The following is a 27,968-nucleotide window of genomic DNA, read 5'->3' on the forward strand; positions in this document are numbered from 1 at the left end:
TTATAGCTCGTGGGTCAGAGTGGATACTGGACTCAGCTCTGGCACATCTCTCCTCTGCAGTTTTGGTTGCTAGACTTCACGGCTGCGAAGGGCCAAGCCACGTCTTTGTAATAATCTTCCATCCTCGCATCTTTCATTCCAAAGGTAGGAGCTGCCTTACACGTTTCCACCCTTCTCCTCAAAGGCTGGGACAAATCGCTGTTCAATACTTTGCTTTCTCTCCCTGTTGCCACCCTGGTTTAAGGCTAGTGTTTTTTAATTGCTTTCCTGCAACTATGTTGAAAGTGCTTGAACACAGCAGGAGAGAAAGAGCGATCTGGAAGAGTGACACAGCTAAGTTCAAGTCTGAGCATCTTTAACACCAGCAATAAGGTAACTGCGAGAAAGTGGGCTGGATTTTCGTATCTGCAGAGGAGCTGCAAACCCAGCAGCTTAAAAAAAACAAAACAAGCTCCACCACCCTTACACTTATGAATTAAACCTGTTTTGCATGCGAGCTATTGAGCAAACCACCCAGGGATGTCCTTACCTGCTTTTTCCGAACCGCAGCTTGGCTCCAGATCAGCCTAATGTCAGTTTGCAACATTCCCTCAGCACAAACCGCGCTTTTGCAATAGAGGCTATTTCCAAAGGCGCCCAACAACTCCAGCTGCTGCGCTTCCTGTAAACAGTCATTAGAAACAGTCTGTACCCAAATCACCATAAATGCAAAACGAATCCTTGGGATGAATCCAGCGAGACCACCTTACCCGAAAGGAGACTACGGCCAGGTGACTCGGCGGTCGGGGACTCGCCCTGCCGCAGCGGATCGGCGCCTGGGCCAGACGCAAGCCCCTCCAGCACGGCTAGCGACCGCTGCAGGGGCGAGCGGGGGCCAGGAGCTCGCGCAGCCACCGCGCCGGAGCGGCAGACACCCGGTGGAGGCAGGGCCGGCCGAACGCACGTCCCTCGCCCGCAGGTTTCATCCCCGCGAAGGCGAGAAACCCGGCTCGGCAAGGCTCTCCCGGGGCGCACGCGCAGCACGCAGCGGCACGCGCCCCGCGAGGCCGGCCGCCACCGCCGGGCCACCGCCGGGCCTCCCCGGCGGAGCCGGGCCACCGCCCTCCTCGAGGCTCCCCACCGAGGCGCAGCTCTCGGGACGCTTTTATACACAGACACAAATATTTTAATACAACAGTAACTGAAATGTTATCCGTATTCTTAGTACTGTCATAATTAACTAAAAAGATATTTTTTTAAATTTTGTAAAAATGACATATTTTACACATCTTCTATTTACAATTGCAATATACTTAAATGTTATAAAACATCCACTCTGACCTTTAAAATATATGTATACTAGGACTTAGTATTAGATATATTATAATTTATAGCAAACTTAGCGTTTGCTGTGTAGCTATCTGTTCAATGGAAATTTCATGATCAGCCCGGCTTAATAAAGACTGTTCAAAACCAAAAATCAACAACTGAAAAAAGATAGGAAATGTGCAAATATTGGGGCAGACAAAAAAAGAAAAAAACTTGCAGTTTTAAAAAATACCATTGTGAAGGCTTCCAATAAATTAAAATTATAACCCACAAAACCTTTTCTTGGCATTGTCCGTGATCAAATTAATTTTCAGTATTACTAATCTAAAAGGAAAAAAATAAGGAAGTCCTCCGGAGGCGCGCGCGTCCCGTGCCTCGGTCAGGTGTCCGGGTTCGAGGGGCTTGTCGCTCCCGGAGCCGCCGAGCTGCCCCTATGGATGACTCGCGAGTACGTGCGCTCCATGCCTGGCTGCTTTGCTGACTCCTCCTTGTATGCAATCTTCGCATCAAAAGAAAAAAAGAGAAAGAAATGCAACAGTGAGTAAGTACCTGGGTTTCCTAAGTGCTTACTCTCTAATCAGGGATTTCAGAGCTGCTTTATTACAGGGTGATGCTAATGAGCTGACAGAGGAAGACGACCCCTGCTCGGGGACCCCGAGCTGCCCGGAGGCGCAGCGGCGTCAATGTCCCCTGAGCCGGGCTTCAGAGGGGCCCCAGGTGGAGCCACCCGGCACTTCACAGGGTTCCCTAGACATGTTCCCCTAGCAACTCCCATGCAGATGCAACCAAGAAGTCACCCACGTTTTATAAACTTGGCATCCAGCATCTACAGACCATGGTCCAGGCAGGCCCCAGCTCTATCCATACAGTCGTTCTGGGCATGCAGGAATCACACCGAGCTTAAAACATAGGGGAGCGGCAAAAATACGCTTGGTAGATGAATTTGGGCCATTTTACTGGAATGAGCACAGGCAGGCCAAGCCGAGCTGCGGACAGAGCTGCGTGCTCAGAGAGAAACAGTGGCCAAACTTGCTTTGCCTCCTCCCATTTGCAGTCTTGCTTGAGGAAGCTTTTACTCTAGATAAGTTCCTGTTAGCCATCGTCATAGCTATCTTTCCTACTCAATAAATGCAGACTGCCAACCTGCCTTCGTCCCGGGGCACCACGCTGGAGCACTCACAAAAGAAACCTGGACATCACCCCCTTCCCCTCCAGCAACGGGGACACCGGTGGTGTCAGCCCTCGCCGCCCCTGCGCGGCAGGGAGGACCAGAGCAGAGGCCCCGCGGCGGCACAGCGGCACTGCCCGTGTCCAGGTACGTGACTCCATGCCCCGCTCCCGCTGCCCACATTGCCCGGGCATTTGCCGTTATTCGGGACATCCCAGCTCTACGCGGCCAGCGCTCTGCAGAGGCAGGCACTAGCAGTGCCCCATCTCACACGCAGGGGAACTAAGGCACGGGTCTGCTGGGCCAGGGTGCGTGGACCCATCTGCAGGCCTCCACACCCCCTCCCTTTGCTCATGAGGTTTTGCTGCCGGTCAGCTGTGCCACCGCTCGATTTAACGCCTGCGCCTGAAGTGCTGACCAGGGATCTGTTGGTGTGCTGAGCCAGCCAGATCGCGGCGCGAGCTGGGAGACATTCTGGTTAACTCACTGCATCCCCCAGAACAGGGACCTCCTGACAGAGGAATGACTGAAGGAAGCGTTTTTCATTTTCCCAGGACCTGTGCAACAACCATCTTCTGGTTGGGAGGGTTAGAAATGTTGAGTGTGATTCTGGGTGCAGCATCTCCATTTACTTAAACAAAAAACTCCCCTACCATCCTCAGCCCTCTAAGAACGAGGATGAGTAAGATAAAAGGGTTTAAAGCAGCATCTCCACTTTTCCCCAAATCACACGTACAGGCATTAGAGGGGAACACTGCATAAATTGGGTCAGACCCGAAGTTTCACATTTTCTGCAGGTACTCCCCAAAGCTCTGCTCTCTTTAAGGCAGAAGAGCTTAGCTCCTAATTAACAACAATTACACAAATGAAATCTTGCACGGAAAAGACTGTTTGAAATGCAGTTAATTTTGCAATCAAGCATGTTTGGGCATACATACAATGCACACACATGAAAGAACTTTGTGCACACAGTAAAAGTGCCTCAAATTCTGCCAGTTTCTGTCTCTCTTCCCCCCCCCACCCGTTTTTTTTTTTTGGCAAGTTAAAATTTGGCCCTAAAAAACAATTTTGCTTTTTACCACTTTATTTTCTTCATTCCACTCAGCTTCATAGGCACTCTTAGCTCTGGTGTCTCAGGCACTAGCATAAACACCGAGTCTGACTTCTCAAAAACGTCAGGAGAATATTTCAACTAATTCTGTGTACTGTCTCTTCTCCTTTTGACCTCTTCCGAAATTTGATTATATCGTGTTTAAAAACTAGGCGGTAGTATCTGTTTGAGCGAATCTGGGTGAGCAGCAGTCATCTGTGCCTCAGATGCTCCCCGGGAGCTTCCAGCAGCATCAGCAAAAGCAGCAGTGACAGCCAGGGAGCGCAGCTGAGCACAAGGACACTCGGTGGCACGCAGGCTTTCTGTCCGCACTGGCCGCCTAACCCGCCTATAACTCAAATCCCAAGCGCTTCCCAAGGGCCCGAGAAGAATAAAGCCTGGGACAGCTGCTGCTGTGCAGGGCTGTACCCCGTCTTTCTGGGCCGCAAAAATCCAGGCTTGCACAAAGGTACCAAGTCGGCACCCTCAGTGGCACCAAGAGCACGGCTAAATTTGTGTTTTGATTACACCTGTATGCGGGTGGTGGGCAGGCTTGGCTTAATGCATCAGACCTCCAGCTCCAGGGCACTTTCTGCTCCACCGGCTCCCGGCCCGTCACCTCTGCTGCTGCCACTGCACCACGTGGCTTCTGGCGGGTGCTTTGGCGTTAGGAGGCTGCTGTGTTCAGAGTGGAGTTCACGTACACCCTGGCTTTTCTGTTTGAACTCCCTGAGCAAGGGAGTCATTAGACATGAAACCAAACAAACATACCACATAGGAAAACCAGCAAGTAAGAAAGTACATGACATTGAACAAAAAAGTAGATGCAAGAAAAATGAACATACCACTTTTGGCTATAGCATTGAGGGAAATGTTAGACAGGGAAGAAGAGAAGCTGTATAAGCAAGGACCATGACAGAGCTGTCAGAAAAGAAAGACACAACAAAACAGAGAAGAGAAAAAACATACAGTGATGAAAGAGTCACTACAGGTGGGTGAGCAAACACAACCATCTTGAATACAACAGTGAGAAAGATGCAAATCTCACTGTCATGGTAAGGAATGGTACAGAGAGGGCAGAGCCCAGCGCTTTCCAACCGTGAGATAAATATTTTGGCTACAGCCTACCGCGTGTCGATTGCCTGGGGCAATGCTCTGCAGAGAAGCAGGGAGTTCACGCGCTGCAAGAGGACTAGAGCTGTGCCAAAAAGCCATCCTGCTCAGAAAACTGGGCTTTCGTTTAAAAAGTTGCCCCATACGGAGGGCAAGCAGGAAGCTAGTTTTCAGTAAGGATTTGCTGATTTTGATTAAACAGATGACAATTTTGACTTTTGCTGGATGAACTCTGATGTTGTTAAATGTAACATATTAACATTACCTATCAATATATTAATATAGTTATGCACAAGTAATTTTGTAACATTCAGTCTCCAATTACACGAAGAAGCCTCAGAATTCATTGAAATAAAAATGAATAAAGGTACGAGTATTTAATAGCAATCGCTGAATATATTTTATGAACACTGAAGCGCATGGGCTGCTCATAACTAATTTAACCATTACTTTTTCATTTTTGTGGGGAACAGCAGTTCACACAAGTCATATGGTACTGTCTCTGCACGTAGACAAAATTACAAAAATATTCTCCACAGGAGAATATGCAAATGGACAGAACTGCAAAATTCTCCACAGGAGAAGCATGAACAGTGAGTAATAAACGATGCTCTCAACACTTACACATTCAATGTAACAAGCAATCTGATAAACACTCGTTACAATAACATTAATGGAACGCACGAGATTCACAAAGTTTTATACTCCTAACGTGGAAGGAAACACAATTTGCAAAAACAGCAACCACCACCGCTGGGCTGCTCTCTCCCTTACCTGGCACGTACCAAGCCTTCAATGCAACTACATGCTTACGCTCTGTGAAAATTTAGCTTGATACCACAGTAACAACAACAATGGAGGGGAAAAAAAAAAGTCAATGGAAAATGTTATTCTCCTCATATGTGAGGAGGAATAAAATGGTATGGTCCGATGGGACACGAATTAGACACCCTTCTGTGAGATGCTGCCATGGATACCAACAGTTAAGGTAAATGTATACAGTGCTTTGGTGTGCGCTATAGACACCTGGAAGTACAGTGCAATTATTAGAGAATAAATATTTCTCAGGTGCAATCAGGTGAACTACACACAACCATGCAGAGAAAAAATTAAGCAGGCTTTAATTTCCACTTTACTGGGCAGAATCACTCAACTATTATTTAAATTAAATGAGAAAACAAAGTATCTGCACAGACACTTTAATGGAACAGCTGAAAGTGTGAGCTGAAGTCCAGTTCAGCATTTTGGGATGCACATTACATAATACAGCTGTGAACGCTTATCTTTCTGAAATTACTAACACTTAAAATGGAGCTTCAACATGGTATATATTTTAAAACAGCATTAATAATAATAATAATAAACCACTCTTGCTCCAAAAGCTGAATACAAATAGGAACCGTGGAAGATACTTCCTCCAGTTACAAGCTCGGTCCTAAAAGCAATTTTCTATTTTAATTAAATACTTGCATCGTAGCTTTTAGATAAAAGCAAGCAAATCATAAAGCTTAATTGATTATTTTCTCATGCCTCTAGACCTCAGTCCTCATTAGTCTCTCATATATTCAACTTTTCAATACGTAGCAAGACAGGCAGAAATGACAAATCTTTGTTCATCAGATTCATTATATACAGTACAAGTGGATGGAAAAAAAAAAGCAGAAGTAAGTTTGCTTAACGACTGTTGCGCTGCCAGTTTTTACTGCCAGCGTTTTGCTCTGCAGCTTCATTTGTCAGTAGAAGAAACCAGCCACCCTCATTCAGCCCAGCCAGCACTAAAATAGATGATCTAACCTGTTCATTCATAACTGCAGAGAGCTCGCTGAGCATATCCTTATAGTGAGACTTCATTTCTCCCTGATATTCAAACTGGTCCTCCTTAATAAGGCGTTCGTTGACATCAAGAGCTTGCCCACATGCTTCTGCAAACTGCCTACAAGCACAAACACACAAAGAACAACCATACAAATATTTTAGTAATCAAAAATATATATATATATATATATTCAACTATTCCCTTCCTCCTCGGCAAATTACACCTTGTTAGAAGTGAATTCCACAACTTAGATCAAGAGGAACATAGGCTAATAGGATAGCCCAAAACTTCAGTACATGCTTTCCTGAGAATGACTTGTAAGAGTGGGTAAACTCAGGTGTAAATCAGTCTGTTTCAATTCAGCGATTCAGACTGCTTTAGTGTCACTCTCCTTGGTCATTCGTTCATATGAGGCAGCAAGGGGCAAGCCTAGACTTAACGTTTACCTGAAGATTTCCTTCAGAAGCTTAACTTGATTATCAGGATATCTCTTCGCATTTGTTTCTTCAAGGAAAGCTCGTGCATAGGCCATTGGTCCTGCATTGACCTGGGGGAAAGATGTACAGATCAGAGCGCAGAGAACAGCCAAGATCACAACCAGTACCTATGTCTCGTGTCCTAGAGCCTGGGACTAGCCTCAGGCAGTCGAGTGGGTGAGAAAAACATCTCACCAGTCGTGATGTTGTCCGGATGAAACTCCAAGAACTCCAAGAGAAAAAGGGAGCTTACACAAACTGAAGGTCTGTGCTTGCCTTTGAGGATGCTCAGCCAGTTAACCATCTAGAAAGCTACACATTTGAAAGAAATGACCAAAGTAATCCCCAAAAAGCTCCCTTTAACGTAGCTGCATGCTTGGCTGTGTGACAGACAGTAGTGGCACAAGACAGACTCATTAGAAAGGTCTTAACATTTATTTAGAGAAGATCTGACAGAATTAATTATAGTTGCACATAAAATCCAACACACTTCAACACCAATGGAAAGATTTCCATTATCTCAAGTGTTTAGAGCAGGCTCCAGCAGCACTGGAATACAAAAATATGTCCAAAAGTACAAAATAGACAAAGTATGGCTGGAATGAGGGAAATCTCTGAACAAAAATTTAGGCAGATACATAAAACCAAAGGCAAATTGTTATTACCTTGACACTGACGCTCCCTTGGAGTTTGAGCTGCAGCCTGATCATGTCCACCTCCTCCATCGTGCAGAGCTGATTGAGTTCAGAGACCTTTTTGGACATCTCATCAATCGCTACTTCGATCGGGTTCAGCTCTGTGCTTGTCTGGCTTATGACTTGAATACGTTTCTTCACATAGGGGAACAAGTGACTGGCTACTCAAAAGAAAGAAATTTATCAGAGAAATTCACCCAAAACAAGATAGTAATTATGAAAGCAAAACAATTGAATCAAAGGTTTAGGTTGTATTAACTTTTGACTTAACTAAATTGAAATTTTAATTTAAACATTAAAAATAAATTTAAAATTAAAATCAAATCTGAATTAAATCATAAGCCAGTGCTGAACTTCAAACACCTCAAAAGTCCCACAAAATGTATTTCAAATTAGAGGCAGAAACTCCAATGCTTAGCTGAATTGGTGCCATTCACTACTAAACAAATTATTAAAACATCTGCCTTAAAAAGAAAAAAAAGAAAAAAGGAAAAAAAGCAGGCAGGTACTTTTATCATTCAACCTAAATGCTGTTATATTCCCTAATTGGTGCTGAGAGAGGAGCTATTCATCATCAAAACCATTTCCTTGCAGCAGAGCCACTTCCACGTATCTCCAGGGGTCTGGCAGAGACGCACGTTACATCCGAGCTAAGTCGTGCTGTCTGTCTTTTCCCGATTTCCCTACACGCTTGGGAAGATCTCCCGAACTCCTGTATCCTCCTTCCTCCGGTGACCATATGCCGCAAGTCAGCTCAGAGCGAAACGAGTTCCAGCCTACCGGGCGGCTGCTCCCCGGGGCACCAGGAGACCAAGGACTCCCCGTGCCAGAAGCAGGGGCCACAGCCGGGCACGGTGAAGCACCAGCAACCCACAGGCTGCAGCCAGACGCTTTCTCTGCGCAACACGGGCTGCCAGGTGCTGAACAGCGACACACCGAGCACTTACTGCTCCAGCTGCCCTGTACCTCTGCCCAAGCACAGGAAACTTCTGCTGCTCCTCCAGGCATACTGGCCAACCTCGTTTTCTTTTCAAATGAAGGGCACTCCTTTTTACAAAGTCAACAAATGAATATATTTGATTCCTTTTTCCAAGGGGGAAAAATGAAAGATGTTTCCTTTACAGAAAGGCATTAAGGTGAAGCACATGCCAGGGGAAAACAGTGGAGAAAAGGTCAAATTCCCACCTAACACTGAAGATGGAGCTGGGCTGAGACCACTAGGAACGAAAACAACATGTAACAATCTAGGGAAAACGTTCTGCTGGAGGAACAGCCTTCTCCGTCTTGGCCAGACACACCGTAAGGAGTGTGCTTTCAAGTCAGCTAAGCTACCTCCCTGAATACAGATCTCTAAAACCATCTAGCACCGCTCAAGCACTTAAAAACCAAAAAAGCCCCAACAGGCAAAACCACGCACAAGCTGCTCTTCTATTCCTCTTCTTACAAGCAAAGCTGTGACACGTAACAAGATGCCCCCAGACATGAGTGTGTCTTCTCGGACTTGTCAGAACAAGACTTTTAGGTGACTAAGCCTACGCTATAAGCTGCTTTCCTCACTTTGCCCTCTGGAGGAAGCACATGCACTGCAGTCAGTAGGAAACTGGATTGTGTGTCCTTCGGAGCCTTTGCTGTGAACATTGGCCTCTCTGCTCACTGCTGCTTACGAGAACGACGCCTGCGTCTCAAATGGTTTCTCGTGCTCCCAGCCAAAATTCAGGCAGGTCAAGTTTCAGTAGTAGTTTCAAAGATTTCTCTTTAAAAAGATGATTTCAATCATGATGAGGAATATCATCTTCTGTTTAACATTACTCAGTAAGAACAGACATACAGAATGCTCCGTATTCCTGTTCTAAAGTAGCGACTGCACCTACTGAGCTGAAGAGCACCTACTTCTCACTTTTAAAAGCACTGTATAATGTATCCTCTTTCCACATGGAACAAATATTCATTTCTGCTAAGATTTATTCTTCTTAAAAATATATGCACCCTGCCTTGCTCTTTCTTTGACCTGTTTGTGATGAAAACAGCAAGGGCTCCGAGTGCGAGGTTGCCTCCAGCAGAACCACTCCCAAATTACATCACTGTAAAAATAATGTCAATAATAAGAAAAAATAAGAGCTGGTAATTCCACAAATGAAAATAACTTCATCTAAGATTGTCATCAGGATTGTAAGAGCGAGCATACTTTGCAAAAGGACAAAGTGAAAAGATTAGTTATCATTCTGCGTAACATACTCTGCCTGTAGAAAAACTAGCACAAAAACTTGCATTATCCACTGCTGTGACCGACCAAAGCCGAACGGGGAGGGGGGAGCAGCAGCAGACGTACTTGTCAGGATCGTGCGCCTCTTGCACTGCTCTTCTACTCCTCCGTGCTTCTTCCCGGAGAGCGTGAAAGGCGTTTCGAACACAAAGCGGTTGATGTTGTGATGCATTTCGAAGTCGGTCTTCCGATCTTCAGCTTCTTTCTCTTCAAAGAAAGGCGTGACATACGTGACCTGGATATAGGCGTATTTTGGATCCAAGTCTTTGGGGTTCACCTGCGTAACAGAGGCAAACAATGAAACTGCTGAGCGTGACGTACTGCCACAGCATCTGTTGCAAGTCTGATGCTTTCATCTATTGTGACATTACAGATAAACATAATATTTAGGCCACAAATTCATACAAAAATATTTAAGTAAAAGGCCCTCAAAAACAGTGGGATTTTTGAGTACAGCTAATGACAAAAGTGGATGAAGCTTAAACAAGAGAGAAGACAACCTGGCTCCGCAGGTTTCCGTTAGGATAAACACCTGCATCTGCACTCTTCCTGCTCGCACGAGACAGCGACACCCTGCCAAGCTACAACGTTGGGATCGCTTATTCTGCTATAAAACTACGGCTGCAGGAGTTCGCGCATATGTTCAGTCCACATTTGCTTAAAACAGCCCTGATGACATGTAGATATACTGTCATCATGACGTTAAATGCTTGTCTCAGAAGCTGCTGGACAGAAAGAGTGATGCTAAGCTGCACAGTGAAGGATGACCACACGATCCTGTGTTTCACTGGGTAATCCCACTTCTTATTTCACAGGCACCAACTGTTGACCTGGGGCTAAATCCTGCCCAGTGGCAGAGCCCGAGGGGTGGGATGTGTTGCAATGCTACCCAGATGCCTTACCTGCCTTACCAGTCACCAATCACGGGACAGAAACAGCCTCCGGCACAGAGCCTGCAGGCCCATTTTCACTTACACGAGAGCTGGCCACAGGTGAGAGAGAAGGGTGGGAGCCTCGCGCATACACCGCTACGGCTGAACCAAGGCAGAGGACAGGCAGAGCACGGTGTGCTGGATGCAAAGCTCACGGGTCTGTAAGTGCTCCCTGTCCTGCTCCAGTCTGCGCTCCGGCTCCTGTCTGATCTCCGCTCCGTTCACACCTCCCTGTGGCCAGCGTTGCTTTTACTGTGGCCCTCTCGTAATGCCCACTGCTCCCTCCAGAATAAATGCTACGGCCTGACCGTGCTTTCATGTCTGCCCCCCGTGCAGACGTAGCCCGTCTTTCGTACCTTGTTGGAATCCTGGATTATCTTCACATTCTCTATTCCAAACTTGTCTGCATAAAGTTTCAGCAGTCGCTGAGAGATCTCAGACAGGCCTGTTAATTTGGGTTCTTTATAGATATACTCTTTACCTTCCTCTTCTTCAAAAAAGCCCTGTATGGAAAGAAATGGAAGGATACGATGAACACAGCAGGCAGGGAAAAGCCTGAATGAAAGCCTTGATTCCTAATGCAAGCGCATCTATATACCCGCTGGAGCCTCCACAATGCCATTTCCAGCACCTAAGCTAAAAGCTTTCCTTTCTCCACTCCTACTATACACATACCTAGATGCGCGCATTTACGTTGGTTCAGTATCTCCTAAGCTACCCAGGAAATAACTCGCACAGATTTATTAATGTAAGATATCTAGCAGTTTAAACAGTGAGTGTTTTCTCTAAAGTGCTGCAACATATGAACGACAAAAACCCTAACAAATTCAGAACTGGACATTAAAATACTCTATCATCTGGTTAAAATCATCTAATTAATTTAAACTATTTCTGAAACACTCTGCAAACACTTTCGGCTACCAGACACGGGTTTAGCACTTGTTGGAGGGGACCACAGCTGGGTCTGGGCTGCGAGCAGCTCGCCACCTCCCGGCACGTCCTACCTAGGAGCCGTGGGCAGGCAGAGCCGCCGCGGCAGTGCCTCCTGCGCCCGGGCCCCGGCAGCCCACCGGCGCTGCAAAACCACGTCCCCGGGGCGGTGAGCACGGCCGTTGCACCCCAAGCGCCAACGAACCGAGCCGGGTCTGCTTCGGTGCAGACCAAGAGGCAGTAGGGAACTGCAGTGCTTTCTCAGATAATTAATAAATTTATTCACATTAAAAAAAAAAAATCACAGAGACTTGAGGTGAAAACAGCTGAAAACTTCATTAGTTCCATGCAACCTTATTCAAACACACTGCTCAGGATTGCTTCTGTCAAAAGCTATCTGATTTTGTTATCATTCAACTAAAATATATTTCAAACCCCACCCAACCACTGCATGTGTTTTCCAAATTAGTCACTCAGCAAGCTGGACGATGGCTTTCTCCTTGGAGTGTACTCTGAATGTTTGCTAGCTGGGACACAGTGTTTACAGAGAAGTGCCAAACCTGTGTGCTGATGCTGCATGGCTCACCAGGAAGGTATCTGCGTTAATGCTTTTGCTCGTGCTTTCCCTCCCCCCCAAACAACTAACGGGCTTTTTCTCGCCTCTAATGCAAAAGATATCATTTAAGTGCATATTCCCTAGAGTACTTCAACTGACAAGTGACAAGCATAAGTTAATTGGGAGCTATAAATAATCCTGCCTGCCATATGCTACATGTCTGGCAAAGACCAGTGAAAGTGAGATTGAGTGCTTTTTAGGAGCCAAATTTCCTCCAGTTTAAGAATTTTAGAATACTAAGCAGCCAAGGTCACATTATCAATGCACACCCCCGGACCGTTCTCATACTGACGGTTATCGCCTTGCAAGAACAAGGCAGCTTTGCAGTAACTCCGTTACACCGGTCAGTGGAACATAAGGGAAGGTAAGCGACCGCCCAAGTAAGAGCTTTTTGGCTTCTGCTGAACTTGGATTTGCAGAGTCCAGCTGTGACCCGGGAAAGGCAGCCCGGGAGGGCCGCAAGGGCCGGCCCTCCTGGAGCGCCCGCCGCCCCGGCCCGCTGGGCTCGCCAGAGCTCCGACTCTCCCGGAAAAGCCTCCCCGGCCCCACAGCCGGCGCGGGGAGCCGGAGCTGCTGTCCACCTTCAGCTGATCGTTACGCAGCCACGTGCATCCTGGCAGGGAACGGCAGTCCAGACTTGCATGGGCAAGTGCATGGGCAAACAGGGCCAAACACCTACTGGACTCCTAGGACTTGGGGGGGGGAAGGAAATGCACCTCAACAGCTGATTTCCCTTAGAGCCCTATATAGCCTGTGCTGTTCTTCCATGGTACATAGTCCTGCTGCATGGTAAGATCTGGAAGTTGTAACCTTCCCCATCTTGAAGAGCAGCATAAAAGCAATGTAGTTTCAGATAGAGTTACTCAATACATGGTTGCTGTCTGTCTATGGAGGATCTGCAAAAGCCTCACTAGAAGGTTAAAACTCACCTGCGTGAAAGTAGCTGTTCAGTGAGTGTTTATGGAAATATTTTTTTTTCCAATTTGACAGGAAAAGCAAGAATTGCACAGACAACTTTACACTGAACACTTATCTATAGCTAAGAAGGGCCAGGAATTAAAGTTTTTGAAAGGATCTTTCTCATCTATATCAGTGGGCCAGTGTCCACACCACTTCCTACGGCAAGCGGGCTTGTTGCATTCTCCAGTAAGGAAACTACCATGATCATTTTATCACATAAGAAAGTCTGAATCATATTTGAAAGGGAGGAAACATCTTCTGATCTTCAGAGATAAGAAATACTGCTGTTCGCTTACCACTGAAAATCTGCCATCCAACCTTTACAACTTCTTGCACAGATGGGAGAGAGAACAAAACCTCACCTGTACCTTTAGCTAGCACTGCTCTGAAAAGGAGCAAGACTACTTAAATATATCAGTAAAATACAAGTTTTCATCTATTCAGCATATTTAAAAGTTGCACTTTTTTTAAACAAGAAGGATCCTGACCTCTCAGAACACTCATTTGTGAATAAAATCACTGGAACAGGCCCATCACTAGTATGGCCACTCGGTGGTGCAATGAGATGCCATCAAAGGCCCTTACCAGAACTTGCAGTCTGAAACATTGCAGCAGCCATGATCACACACTCTCTGAACTGGCAGGTAAAATGCTCCGGGGTAAAGACGACCCACTACATCCTCCCTAAGGGCTACACCATTATTTGTTCAATCCATCCTTCCAGATGGTCCCTGCAGCGACCAAATATCGTCTTTGCACAAAGACGAACAGTTTTCGCTTGCAGCTGCAGATTTTCTTTTCTCCCAAAAATCTCTAGAATTCTCCCTGCTGACACTGCAAAATATATACAGCATCTGCTCTATTCTTTCATCCACTATTTGTTTTCTCAGTATTATTTCAGTTGAGAAATACCAGTATGTATTTTTATATAATAAAACTCATTATTTTTTTTTATATACAACTAAAATGCTTAATGAATACATGTGTGCAATAGTATATTGTTTGCGTGTGAGCTTAAACATATATTTACCCACAGGTATGTTACAGAGCAATGTGTCTGTAGCACTGTAAAGGAGTCCCATACCTACATACTGAGCATCCCATTCCTACACACAGTTTCCTGCTATGGGATCCTTTGTAGTTGCCTGGGCAAAGCAATTCATATTCATTTACAGTGGTTTAACTGTCTAACACAAGTAAAACCTGCAGCTGGTTAGCTTTTGGTAAGAAGTGTGCAAAATCTGCCAGAAACGCACGCACAAAAAAATAAATTGCTTACAGCACGTTACATCAGTTGGCCACTGAAACAGGCCAGAGGCCTGCACGGGCTCTTGGTGACAGAGGGAACAGCAGGCCACATTCCTTCCACCCACGCAGCGAAAACAGAAGCAAGTGGCACACGGGAAAAAGGGGCTGACAGAACCGAGGGAAGGATACCTTCCAGGGGGAGAAGTACGTGGGGACAACCAACACACAGGAACGGACAATTCTCTATCTTTCCTTCCTGGTCAAGCCTTACCTATAATTGTTATACCTGATACAGTGCTTGGTGTATTGGAAAACCTTCTGCATTTGAGGATATTTCTTAATCAGTTCTGTGCATCCAGTCATATTTTCCTTGGTAAGTAAGGCACAAGAAACATTGATGGGAATTATCTGCCTTTAATTATTTGCATTGTGCCATACACTTTTGTTATTATGCCTTTGCAAGAAGTAAAACACAACAGTCCTACTGCCTACCCCGTAAAATATCTCCTGGAAAAAGAAGGAAATAAGCTGTGCTTGTTTGTATTTAGAGCTTAGTATCCATGTGCACCAGTGAATAAACCAAGCAATATGCAGCTGTGAAAGTCGGACTTTAGAGCACTAAAGCTGTTTAAATGAAGTTGCCCTACTGGCACCGGCAGCTGAGAAGTCCTTGCACTGTAATGGAGATTTTAACACAATTTGACAGCGTTGCTGCAGCTTGTCTACCCGCTTCCAGCTGGCTTTGAGTCCTGGGCTTGGACATCTGGGAGGGATGGCATACACTTGCGCTGCTGTGCAACGGAGAGCCCTGGCACAAAGCTGTAGGTAGGAGATCCCGGTTCCTCCTCTGCTGCCCCCATTTTGAGGAAGGTTGGGCAGGAAGAAAGCCCTGCCCTTCCTCAGATGATGCTTGCTTTCTCCTTGCATTTGGCAAGCTCAGTTTTGCTAGTCCACGTGAAGAGCCACGACTCTGCCGCTGCCCTCCGACTCCCAACGCTCTCTGCCAGGAGGCAGCGTCAGGCACGTGCTTCCGCTCTGCCCAGAGGGCTCCAAGCACAACAGCAATAGACCTGGGACTGACACAGCAGCCTCACTCTTTGGAGCTGCTGCGCAGGCCAGGAAGGCAGTCCTGCATTCAAACAGCGTTAGTGCCACACTGAATTTTTCAACAGAAGAAGAGGCCCAATCCTGCTCCCAGTGAAGTCGAGAGAAAAACTTGCACTGAGGTGAGGCGACACAGCATTGGGCCCCACAGCGCACACGCAGCGTGGTGACAGATACAGCTTTGTAATTCAGGTAACTGAACAAGCAAAAATTAGTTTTTAAGATGCAACAACAAATGGAACAACGTTATTTCATCTGGCACAAACCGAAGAATCAAGAGCACAGGAACGTTAATGTTAAGTAACAGTACAGGAAGGATGAAGGACATGTGAGGAGAATTAAACAAAGCATGCAAAGAACTAGACTTACCACAGCCTTGAAAAAGATCAAAAGGAGAAAAGAGCAAATTTCTGCATTAAAATCTAATTAGCAAACAGAATGATTCACATCAGTCTGTTGTTTACACACCTGATTATTTCAGAGTAAAGGAAATTGTACACTTGCCAAACAGGTCTTAAAAGAACACGCTGGACTCCTAAGCTGGTTTATACTGGGAGAAAGCACAAAATAATGCCAAGGGAGTGCTTTGAGGATGCTGAAGCACAGCAGAGGGAATACAACTACTCTACAGTATATTGCAAAGAATCAGAGGGGGCCTGAAAGCAGAAGTCAGAGTGAGCAAGAAACACAACAACTACTACTACTACTACATACAGCTCTGCTTTAAGGTCCACTAGAAATGAGGACCAGATCCCAAAGATGGTACTCTGGTTTCATTTAAGTTTTGCTGTTGAAACTGCCCTGGCCTCAGTCTCAGCTTTGCTCGAGAAAGTCGTGAACTGAAGCTGATGTACACGTCTGTTCTCCATTACACCACTGTAAATCCACAGAAGCGGTTTACACAGACGCAACTGAGTGCTATTCCGAATAAAACCCTCCTTAGTTCTACCCAGGATGCACTTTTTGCCCAACGATTCATTGCAGAACGTTTCCCTGTTTTAGCTTCCTTGAAATACATGATGATTAAAAGAACATGGCTGAAATCTGAGAATCTGTGGAGACAAAAGAGCGCAAGCTGACTTACCTGCCCGTAAAACGCAACCCGGTAGTACCGCCCAAACAGACGTTTCTCAGAATTCACTACTTCGGCAACCTTCAGGTACGAGCGGTGGATGTCGTAGTACAAATCAGACAGTCTCTGCACGAAGAGACGCAGAAAGAGGGTTTATTCCAAAAAATGACACCAAGGCTCTGCACGAGAAGGGCTTGCCTTAACCGGATTCCTAAACATTTGTGAAGATGGCATTTATGCTAAGGGAATTTAACCTTGCCAGCAGTCACTGAAGACTCACTGCAAGGTTTCTTCAGAGGATACAGTTTTACAGCAGCAGGTGCCTTTGCACAGGGGGTCACGCAGGCAGACAAGACGAGCATCAGATATCCACCCCTCTTTGCAGCCCTACTGATACAGCAGTGATAGTGACCTGTTCACAGGGCCCAAAGTGCAGGTGTCCCACGCGCAGCCTAGAACACGGCACCCGCACAACGGCCTCCAGGCTGAGTTAGAGACATGCTATCCACAGCCACCGCTCAAACCACTTTCTTGTGACAGTGAACTGAAAGTTCATCCAGGGAGCTGCTTCCTCACAGCACAACTTATACTTTTTTTTTTAAAATATAATTTAAAACCAGAAAAGAAAATCAAATGTTAAAGGATAACCTGGTGATAATTTATGTAATGAACTTGAGAATAAGTAAGAAATGAAGAAATCCTGGAACTGTTACAAGATAACAGTTTAACAGCAGTTTCTAAGCTTAATTGCAATGAAAATTTGCTCTTGATCTAAAAAGGCATACAAAAATTCACATTCTTTGGTCTAACAGAGATTAGCTTTCTCTAACAGGCATGTGATATGGAACATAACTAAAAGTCCCTTAGCAAAGCATGGCTAGAACTCTGTTGCTGTGGTTTTGATGAACTTCATAGGTTTGATTATTTGAAATATTTTTCTATATTTATGGCTGTAATGATGCTGAAAAGAGGAAGGTATGATATCAAAGTTTTTCCATTTACTCATAATGCAAAGCATTAAAAAAGGAAATTACAGAGGGAAAAAAAGGATTTCTTTTGAAGGAAGTACTTTTTTCCCCCCTCCCTAAGAAGTCTGATCTTTACTGTTGTCATAATACAAGTTTTAAAAAATAAAGCAACTTACCTTAAAGTCTCTCTGCTTCTCAAAAACAGCAATGATAGGCTTGTTAACCTCAGCAATAAGCTCGTATCGTTCTGACTTCCACAGGTATTCAACGCACAGCTCCAGCTGCTCCACGAGAATGTTCTGCAACTCCACAGATACAAATTCCATAGTGACTTGACAGTTGATGGCACTTTATTAATAACAGCACAGCAGAAGTACATATACCCTGTTTTATTTTTATTCTCCATCTTCTACACTAGAGTTTAGTTCAACTACACAGTGTTTAGCCAGGCATTGGTGACCTAGCCCTTCTTAAGGCAAATAACTAAACTAATAGTAACAAGAAAATACTCAGCAACCTGTCCAAAAGAACAGGTTTGCTTTGTGCAGTTCACACCTCAAGCTTCCAACTCTGCTACTTAATGGTCTAGTTTGCCAAAATCCAACCCTCACCATTTTCTAAAAAAACAGCAATAATATTTCGCTCAATCAAATACGTGTGACTTTTAATGTTGGGTGAAGCACACGCTTACCGTAATTTACTGTAATGCCTATGGCAGGCTTCCTTTGGAAATAACACACGCTGTAAATTTAGACTGAGTATATAAATGTTAATGCTGCTGACCTCATTATAGGGAGTATCTTGCATCCCAGAGTCTTCCTTCATAGCACCTTCCTCTTTAATGTTGGGGGTAATGCTCAGAAAAGCAGGCCATCCCATGGAAAATAAGCCTTGAAGTGCAAGCCATAACAACGTCACTGAATGACCAAGTAACACCACACTTCACAAAGTTACTAGATACTATTAAAACAAAGCTAATTTTATTTGCTTGACTTAGTTATGTTTTTTCACAGTCCAAGTAATAAGAAATGGAACTGACTGAGTTTATGACACTTATCAGCTTTCCCTATGATACGAATCCACTTGTCTAGGCAAGAGTATCTACAACATTCTCCTACTGCAACCTCATTCTTCCCTTGGGCATGTCAGTTCTTTTGCCACGCAGCACTGGCAACTCGTGAAACTGCACGGGCATCCACAGCCTTTAGGATGGACCACAGTCACAGGCTGAGGTGGCGTCATTTATCCGCACGAAGCCACGGCTCTGGATGCTGGATCCCATGCACATAGTGCTACGGGCTGGGGGTTGCACCCTTCCCACCTGAGCGAGGGTCTCGGGCTAGGGGCAGAAGGTGTTGGGGGATGCTCACAAGCACAAACCCAAGTGCACATGTAATGCTTGCTAAGCCAGGGTCAAGCTTCGTACGTAGTGCAATGACTTTAGACACAGGCATTGCACGTTGTAGGTCAGCTTCACAGAGTTGACCCACAGTGAGTTTAGCTGCTTTTCTGAAATGCTCCTGTTGAATAGCAAAAAAGTATCTGCCAGCAAAGGCAATGAACTCTTGACATGGTTCATGTTCAGCTCAGTAATATCATCCTTCAGAGAAAACCCACTTCTAACAGGGCTTTTGATTTATTTATTTTCCTATCTCACCCACAGACACTTCTGAGCTATCAAAGAACCCCAGTCTTCCCAAAGCTCGCATCTTCCTCTTCCCTAGTTATTTACCCTTTTTCACAGGGATTGCTCTTTATGAAAATTGCTAAACTATCTCATGCTAAAATAGCTCATTACTTTGAAACATTTCATAAACCAAATAACCATTGGCATGGAAGCATTTCAAAAATATCAGCCTGCATTTTATTTCTCTAACAAGCATTACAAATTAAAAAGCCTTCATCTACGTTATATATGAACCCCCAGATATTACTCCCCCATGGCACTTGATAGCCAAGGGAATCGTACATGGATTTGTGTGCTGAATGCCAATTGACCTGAAAGGGATTTGTATTCATGGTGAAGAGCAGACTGCTCTACTGCTGGAAAAGCCCTTAGCCAGAGACTTTCTATGCAACTCATCAAACCAGCCAAAGAGCATCAAGAAAAGAACACAGAACATTTGTGGCATTTCTTGCTTACTATTACAGCCATAAACATGCACTATACATCTTTCCCCTTTGGCAGATATTTTTCCAGATCAGTTGAAGAACAGTAATTGGATTCATTACTCATGTTATTTGACTGAGAAACAGGCACGGTTAGAGCACTCACTTCCTCCACTGTGAGTTGTTAGTAACACATTACTATCAGAGACTTGACCATCTTCCAGGAGCAAACGTGAGGTACAAATCTTTTCCATTTTCCAGTAACCTATGATAGTGTAAGATGGTATTAGTATACTGCTACTGGTATGTGTTAATACATGCATATTTAATAACAACACACTAACAAGTGAAGCATTCTCCTTTAGCACTAGCTTACTGAACATTTACTTAACCCTTTTTACACAGAGCATACACTTTCACTGTTCTAGTGCTAAGACTAGAGTTTATTATGGATTTTAAAAATTAAATATTTGTGAAGAATTTAAGCATCTTTAAGAATAATTTACATACACATAAGAGAAGTAGGACAAACAAAAATTATTTTTAATTAATATCATTTATAGGTACATGGTTGATTTTGAATATGTGACTCTTACCCTTTCTTTTCAGGTACTCTGCAATGAGAGCAGCTATATGAATATAGCACATAGCAGCCTGTAACGAGACACCAATATACATGTATGTTAAAGTACACTGTATAGTTTGTGGCATACATGTGATATGGAGTGCACAATTCATCATTGTCAAGTCATAGTGCAGAAAAGGGAAGACAAAATTAATACAAGAATTTGAGAAAATAATAGATTAAAGAGTGCAACTCTTATTCAGTGTTAGTTTCACTGAACACCTTAGGTAAGAGCACAGACTAAACGAGGAAGTCAAAGATTTGCTCAAGAGAACAGCGCAAGACTACCTGGTAAACAAGGTATAGCTGGGCCATGCACTGGAGATTCCTCTGATTTTTCACCAAAAGGACAACGTGCTGCAAACCAAGCTCCTCTCCTACGCCATACGAGGGAAGATGGCCCCTTACGAAAGCAAGCACTGCCCGCACCCTCACCTACACTACAGCTATTGCGTCTGTTCCGATCGAGCAGCTGAGACTAAGGTGATGCTAAGGTGATGCTGACCACAGCTCCCAGTCACACACATCCAAGTCTTGCTCAACCACAAATCAGCCAGTCACAATTAAGAAGACAGGAATAATAAGCACATCACATCTTCAGGTATTCTTCAGACCTGTCTTCCTCTAGCTTTAGTGATATGAGAGACACTGTGTAAAACTCAAATCATTACTGTCGTCATCTCTTTTACAGCCCTATTCATCAGAACGTCTTAGCCTGCAGACAAATGGATTGCCTATTCACTTATATAAAAATTACCTCTGATAAATCTCCATTTCTTGCGTGAATTTTGGCCATGCTTTCAAGCCATGTCCTACGTAATTCAGGTGTGCTGGCATAAGAATTGGCTAGGCTGTACTGCAGGTCCACGAGCATCTCAGGGTCTTTCTCATGCTCCTTCATTTGAGCTGTGGCCATCAAAACTGTCCTGATGCGCTTGGTCAGATCCTTTACCTCTGCTGGGAAATTAACGTTCTTTGGGAAAGATAAGCATACATCACTAAGAGCATCCGAAGAACCACATGCAGCACCCCAAATGCATTCGCGTTCTGCTTATGGAAGACCTTCTTCCCTCCCCCCCCCCATTCAGTAGGCTTCAAAGCAGAGTCATAGTTTAAAAGTATTTGCACATTTGCACAGTTCCTTGACATTTGTTTGCTGATGTGGCAAAGGAGCTATTAGAGATCCCAGGCAGTCAGCTATCCCACCGTACAGGGTGCCTCTACTGAAGGCAGCAAACTGAAACATTTGATCCTTGGTTGCTCAATGGCTCCAGCCGGATGCTCAAACACCTACAGCGGATGAGCAGCCCCGTGTGGCACAGACACTAAAACTGGGCGCAGCACCTTCTCCCGCAGGGAATAAGGGTGACAAGCCTGGCTCCTGGCCTCTCCACACTGCACAAGATTAATGCACTGTCCTCATATTATTCAGATCAGCTTTTCTCAACGTATTTAACTCACTCTGCAATTTCTTTTTCAGATGGACAATAACAACATATGTTTCCATTTTCAGATTTTCTTTTCATTTGTTCCTTTTGATTAAAAGCAAAAATGTCCTGAAAAAATGAAATGAAATGAAATGCTCCCTCCTCTGTGCCAGGCAGGGATGAAAAGCTGAGCGACTACGGGGCTAGGAAATCAAAGCTGGATTTCATAAACATTTGTAAATATATTTTATGCAATTATACACCAAATTACTCATGCTGATTATCTACCTATTTACTTACACTAATTTTAGTATTAGCCTCACTTCAGATACCCTTGAGTCACCCTCAAAGGGAATTAGCTCCAAAGTATAAAATTCAAAATGCATATTGAGAAATACTTGGCCAAGGATTGGAAAAATGAAAAAAATGAGTCCTTTTCTAACACCATCAGCTCAGAAAATTAATATAATTGTAATGATAACTAACTTGAGATCTCTCTTTTTTTTTTTTTTTATTTTTTATTTTTTTGGAGGGAGGGAGAATGGTAAGAGGGGAGGCAGGTTAAGAACCCCAGCTGTTCTGTATTTGTTTTTGTTACACATTACTGAACAGGCTGAAGGGTCAGTTCGCAGACTAAGTGTTGCTTGTCAGCTGCAGGAGTGCTTCCTTACTCAGAAGGCATGGTACCGTCCCTGCAATCATGCAAATGAGACATTTTCTGGAGATCAAAATAAGCAGTGAATAACAAATAACACATTTTTCGTATAAAAACCTCTCATGCAAAATTATTAAGCTTCTGGGAGTCATGGACACGTTCATGAATTTCTGGTTGCCTGGGAAAGGCACACCATCAATGTGTAAGCCATGGTGCAATAAGGTCAGCAATTTCGTTCACAGAAACACTCGCGCCTCCGAAATTGTTGACCTTTTGAAAGCAGTAACGATTGACAAAACATGTTTCTTACTTTCATCTGCTTGTCTCCATTAGCAAAATTATTTATAATTGCAAGTGAATGTTGAAAGCGGGACCCGCCAATCCCTGCATCTGCTATCAGCTGGCTCACTGCTTTGATGAGCTGTACGTGCAGAAGGGGGAGAAAAAAAGAGTAAGAATGAGGCAAGAATGAGGTGCAGCTAAAGAAAAACTAAAGTTTATATATAGTTTTTAAATCCATATTTTAGTGTAAGCTGATGACTCCAGCTAGCAGAGCTACACTTTGCACACTTTAAGACAGTATATACAAATGCAATGATTGTAAATAATCTTTCCAATGTTTGTAAATGCAACCACATTTTGCAATGTAAAGAGGAAGGGCATTAACATCGCACTTTACCTTTCTGTTACTATACTGTAAGATCTGTTTAGCTGCTACTTCAGCTATGTTCTCAATGCTGTGAGCAACGCACAGGATTCAAGAACAGTCATACATTTGATTTATTTGGCTACTTGGCTATATTTACAGCTGCTGCGTCTCCCTGGAGCACAGTGAGGAGCCCCAGAACAGCAGAGAATCCAGCCCAGTGTCTCCAGACCTGGCAGAAACATTAAACTGCCACAGGCAATTGGCTGTCTGAGGAGTTCAAAAAATTTGTTTTGCTACAATGCATATTATAATAAAAATGATAAAAATCAATCCAGGGCAGCTAAATACTGATGATCTTACACTTCGCTTACCTGCAGATGAGATCTGACTATTGATTTCTGCTTATTAAATTCAAAGTTCTTTCTCATGAAAAAGTAAAGTAGAGCAGATGCCTCTGTCTGAGTTGAACGTGACCTATGGTTACAGCACTTCAGGATTTCATAGCAGAGTGAACCGCAGAGATCTGCTTGTCCTTGGAAGAATGCTGATGGGAACTATTAAAAAAAAAAGTGGGTATGTTTAATACTACTCTCAGGCCTCATTACGCTTCTTCCGAGTCAATACATTTTTTTTCACCAAAAACAAATCTCTGACATACTCTTTCACAAAGTTTAACAAAAACATTACCCACTAGCTAAACGTAATCCCACGTGCAAATTAAGATGCAGTAAAAACCGCACACGGGTTTTCACACACCCACAGTATCCAACACGTGCGCCCAATTGACCTGCAGACAGCGGCTGGTGCCCAGCGCGCGCGGCAGCGGAGCAGCCCGTCTGCAACGACGGCAGCACAGCGCAACAGCAAAAGCCAGGGGAGGGTTCTGCACTACCACGAAAGCTGCTCGGGAAGAAGAAAATACTTTGAAGCCAGCGAACTGGCAGCTCCCAAGAGCCTGGGCAGCGGGAGACAAGGGAGAGTAACGGGCGGCTCTGCCGACCGCGCGCACTCTGCGCCGACAGGGCGAGCGCCGGGGAAAGCGGGGAACGACCAGAGGTGGTGCGTTGGCCACAGAGCTCAACTACGGTACGAGCCACGGGACCGCTGCTCCCGCAGAGCTGTGAAGGGAGGATTTAATGGTGATAGCTACAAGACACATGGAAAGGGCAATCCTGGACATCTGTTGCCTTCCCCATTGCACGTACGTGCTCCATTCCCGACTGGTGCGTTACTTACAGCTGTCTGTAGCTGGTTTACTTTGTGTTTCCCCTAAGTTTCCCCCCTCTCTGTGTTCATGGGAGACACATGATTTTCTCCTCTTTCCTCCCAAGATAATCATCAGAGGAGGAGCCATGTGGTTCACGCTTATCTACACAGTTGTGTTGCACACAGACTGTTGGGAGATCAGACCAACTACGCTTATCTTCACTTCCCGTCTGCAATTCTTATCTATATGTTACATTTTGGTTATTATTGCTTAAGAGGTTCTCAACTCAGTCTACAACTAGGAAATTGCGCAGCATTTGCAGTGGACAAAAAGTGCCTAATTGCCCGTGATTGTTTATGTATGTGCAACGCAAGGAAGTGAACAGAGCTTGACAATTACTTTTCCAAAATAGGCATGTTTGTCCCCAAACTCTTGTACATCAAGATATTTGCAAAAATGCTTTAGTTCAAATGACTTTTTGGTGAAATGTATGAAATACTCTCCTATCACCTCCTCTGGGGACAGTTGCAACCACACACTGTGGATTCTGCAACTCCGGTATCTGCCACAAGGACCTCTAAGGTTTCAGGCTTTCTTCCATAGGCAGTAAGAACACGTCAGTTCTGAGAACTGTGACACAGGCAGACACCACAGAGTTGGATTTTTTTTTTTTTAACATGTTTTCCTGTCATGGTAAATTTCAGTATTTTCATTTTCCAAAACAGAAATAACTTTTCAGATATTCTGAATTTCCCACTTTCAGTCAGCAATAAATCAGAATATATTTTTCAGTCATAAGCACTAACACAGTGAAGGGAAAGGCTGAGAACTCTCAGAGTACCCAGTTGTTCTCAACTTGCACTTGCTTTACCATATTAACAGGTCAGACTAACAGAATAAAGCCATAGTTACCTTGCCTACAAAAAGCCGTAAGGCAGCAAAGACATGCTTGAGAGCTGCTGCAGACTGGTTGATTTGCAAAAAGAGCATGTACGTGTCAAAGACTTTTTTCATCAATGCATTCTGGCAATCCGATTGCTGGAGCTGCCTCTGAAAAGTTTGTACACAGAACAGACATCTAGGTTATTAAAGTGAATAAACAGAAACAGGATCTTCTGGATTTTGCATCTTGTCAGTGTTCCTTCAGAGGTGTTTTTAAAAATGTCTTTCCTAAAAATCTCTGCAGATGAGGCAGTCCCAGCACGCTGCAGAATCTCTTAGGACTTGCAGTTTTTTCAAGGACAACGCTTTTCCGTGGCTACCTGTGGATGGTATTTATTAGATCTAATAGCTAAGAAAGCAGAAGGGAGCTACCAAATCCAGTTTCTGGTGCTGCCTGCTCATTTGTAACCGTGAGACTTTTAGTAAGTCTCGTACAGTATTTTGTTGAAGATGCAGCAGATCCACCTGCTGCCTTGGGGAGGTGTGGATGGGGGGCAGTTTTGAAATCTTTTGTCCAAAATCTCTGAAATCTGGCAGGACAAGCATGATTCAGATGAGGCGATATTAGCACACGTGTGACCCTTCCATGCAGAGCAGGGATGTATCTAGCCCTGGACATTTAGGGTGTCCTTCTGAACACTTCTTCCCCATCCTTCCACTCAGTTTGGGTGCTATGAACTAATTCTTTCACAAAATACCTTCGCAAAGGACTATCACATCTCATTTCTCTCAGGCATGTTGAGTTTTCTGTCGCCTCCCCCCTCCCAACCTCTTTTAGCTTTCCCTCCACCACATCTCCCACAGGGCACCATTTCAAGCAGAAATTGAAATAGCAAAACGTACCTGGTGGTTCAGAGTGTAAAGACATAACAGGTCAAGAATCGTGAGGGACACCTCCGTAGCAATATTTGCCTCTGTGTCCACATACTGCACAATGTCCGTTTCATTGGAGCTACCTATAACACGTGAACCAAGAAAATAAACAAACTTCTACGTATAGTTAAAGATGATGCAATCTGGTAATCCAGCCTCTGGACGATAGAGATAGGGTCCTAACTGCACATTTAGCTGAAAGGGTATTGTGAAGAAAACCGCTCGTGGAAAGGAAAGAGGCAGATTTTCGCAGCTACACCCATGATTTGAGAATATTCTGTCCTTGCTTCTGTTTGTGCTCACTGGAAGACAGCAGCCTAGCTGGAAAGTCAGGCACCTGAGTTTGATCCCACCATTTCAGATCCTTTTGAAAACTTCCATGTTCAACGAACAGATACTTGTTACATTCTGCTAGCCAGAATGCCAGCACTTGCGTGTCTTATTTAGGACGACACCTCGGGAAATACACCCCATCTTCTAGGCTGTATGTGAATTGGGTAGCGTTTATAGAAGGCGTTCGGGGAGCAGTTACTTCTGGGTGCAACCCTTCCTCAAAAGCACATAGCTCACCTCTGGAGAACACGGGGAATAAACTTTGGGACACCCACTCTTTATAAAAATCTTCTATCTTTTAGCCACTTTTCACTCTCAATTTTGCAAATCACTTTTATTACTAGGATTAATAATTACAACATTTCAGTCAGTATATATCTGATTGTACAGCAAGGCACACATCTATAGATGAAAGAGATACCAGCAGTGAGGGATGGGAAGAAATAACTTGTCATTAAGTTAATTTAAATTATGTCAGACTTTCATTTAAAAACAAAATCAATTTTAATCTTTACATAACTTTTAAAGCTCAATTTTCCTAATATTCTGAAACAAAAAGAGAGTCAACAGCTCTATGTTTAGGTACTTCTCTTCAGGCTTTCACTGATATTCATGAAAATCCATTTAATTGTACAGACCTTGATCCTAACCCACAGGTATCTAGAGAGAAGTCTGCACATTTTTTGTACTTACTTGCAGTGCTGCTGTCTATCATCTGCAAGAGTTTGGGGTTAGAAAGTGCATTTTTGCCACGGATTATCGGTAACGTTTGAGATCTGTGATGTTTGTGGCCATCGTGACTAGAAGCAGAATGCATCCTGAAATGGAAAGGTATCATTAAGTACAGGAAAAAAAAAGTAAAACACTGTTATACCTCTACAGACTTTTTCCTCATCGCTTCATTTTTCTGCAGTACTTCTCAGAGGCTAAATAAAACAAATTCATGCAAAACTTTTCAGAGCAAAGATGAAGTCAGTGAAGCAGACAAAACAAACAGATGTGCTCAGATTCCTTGAGATTGCACAGAAAAAAAGGCATCAGCTTAAATAGCTGACTGATGTTTGGACAACAGCCCTAGGGGAAGAGGAAACTGAGATTATTTCTGTTAATCTGGAACGCACAAGAAATTCATCCTGCTCATTAAAGTAGTAATAGAGCTACCAGCTGCCATGAAGGGTCATATTATGACAAGACTGACAATGTAAATAAGTATATATGTTTGTGTGTGTGCATGTGTATATATTTTAACTCCTTTGATGCTGACAAACAGTATAAAATATTTCATTTAGCATGCTAAGGAAACTTAGAACTGAAATACCAGTGCTTATCCTAATTTTTGAAAAGATTTGGAATCTGTAATGACTATAGCACTTCAGAATTCAGCAAGAT

The 27,968-nt window shown here is 44.1% G+C and overlaps 1 protein-coding gene across 7 annotated transcripts in view; it reads right to left on the bottom strand.

The window, feature by feature from the left end:
* Nucleotides 1-1,196: 1,196 nt before the first annotated feature.
* Nucleotides 1,197-27,968, bottom strand: part of DOCK10 (dedicator of cytokinesis 10) — a 130,542-nt gene continuing 103,770 nt past the window's right edge. For 3 of the 7 annotated variants that reach the window (XM_085298588.1, XM_085298587.1, XM_085298585.1), the window contains exons 40-56: nt 27,273-27,397; nt 26,217-26,329; nt 25,344-25,481; nt 23,596-23,778; nt 22,886-22,996; nt 21,251-21,466; nt 20,465-20,522; nt 20,035-20,133; nt 18,543-18,649; nt 17,936-18,064; nt 16,804-16,917; nt 11,218-11,364; nt 9,996-10,206; nt 7,637-7,827; nt 6,942-7,042; nt 6,474-6,612; nt 1,197-1,807 (exon numbers count right to left, since the gene is read on the bottom strand). In XM_085298588.1, coding sequence (XP_085154714.1) covers nt 1,688-1,807; nt 6,474-6,612; nt 6,942-7,042; nt 7,637-7,827; nt 9,996-10,206; nt 11,218-11,364; nt 16,804-16,917; nt 17,936-18,064; nt 18,543-18,649; nt 20,035-20,133; nt 20,465-20,522; nt 21,251-21,466; nt 22,886-22,996; nt 23,596-23,778; nt 25,344-25,481; nt 26,217-26,329; nt 27,273-27,397 — 2,302 coding nt within the window. In that variant the 3' untranslated portion in view covers nt 1,197-1,687. Of the gene's footprint in view, nt 1,808-4,411; nt 4,488-6,473; nt 6,613-6,941; nt 7,043-7,636; nt 7,828-9,995; nt 10,207-11,217; nt 11,365-16,803; nt 16,918-17,935; nt 18,065-18,542; nt 18,650-20,034; nt 20,134-20,464; nt 20,523-21,250; nt 21,467-22,885; nt 22,997-23,595; nt 23,779-25,343; nt 25,482-26,216; nt 26,330-27,272; nt 27,398-27,968 lie in introns of all 7 variants that reach the window. The other 4 variants (XM_085298591.1, XM_085298586.1, XM_085298590.1 and 1 more) reach the window with 4 other exon arrangements.

The sequence above is a fragment of the Rhea americana genome, unplaced genomic scaffold (assembly GCF_003343005.1).
Source record: "Rhea americana isolate MKP2758 unplaced genomic scaffold, rheAme1 scaffold_14, whole genome shotgun sequence".
Lineage (NCBI taxonomy): Eukaryota > Metazoa > Chordata > Aves > Rheiformes > Rheidae > Rhea > Rhea americana.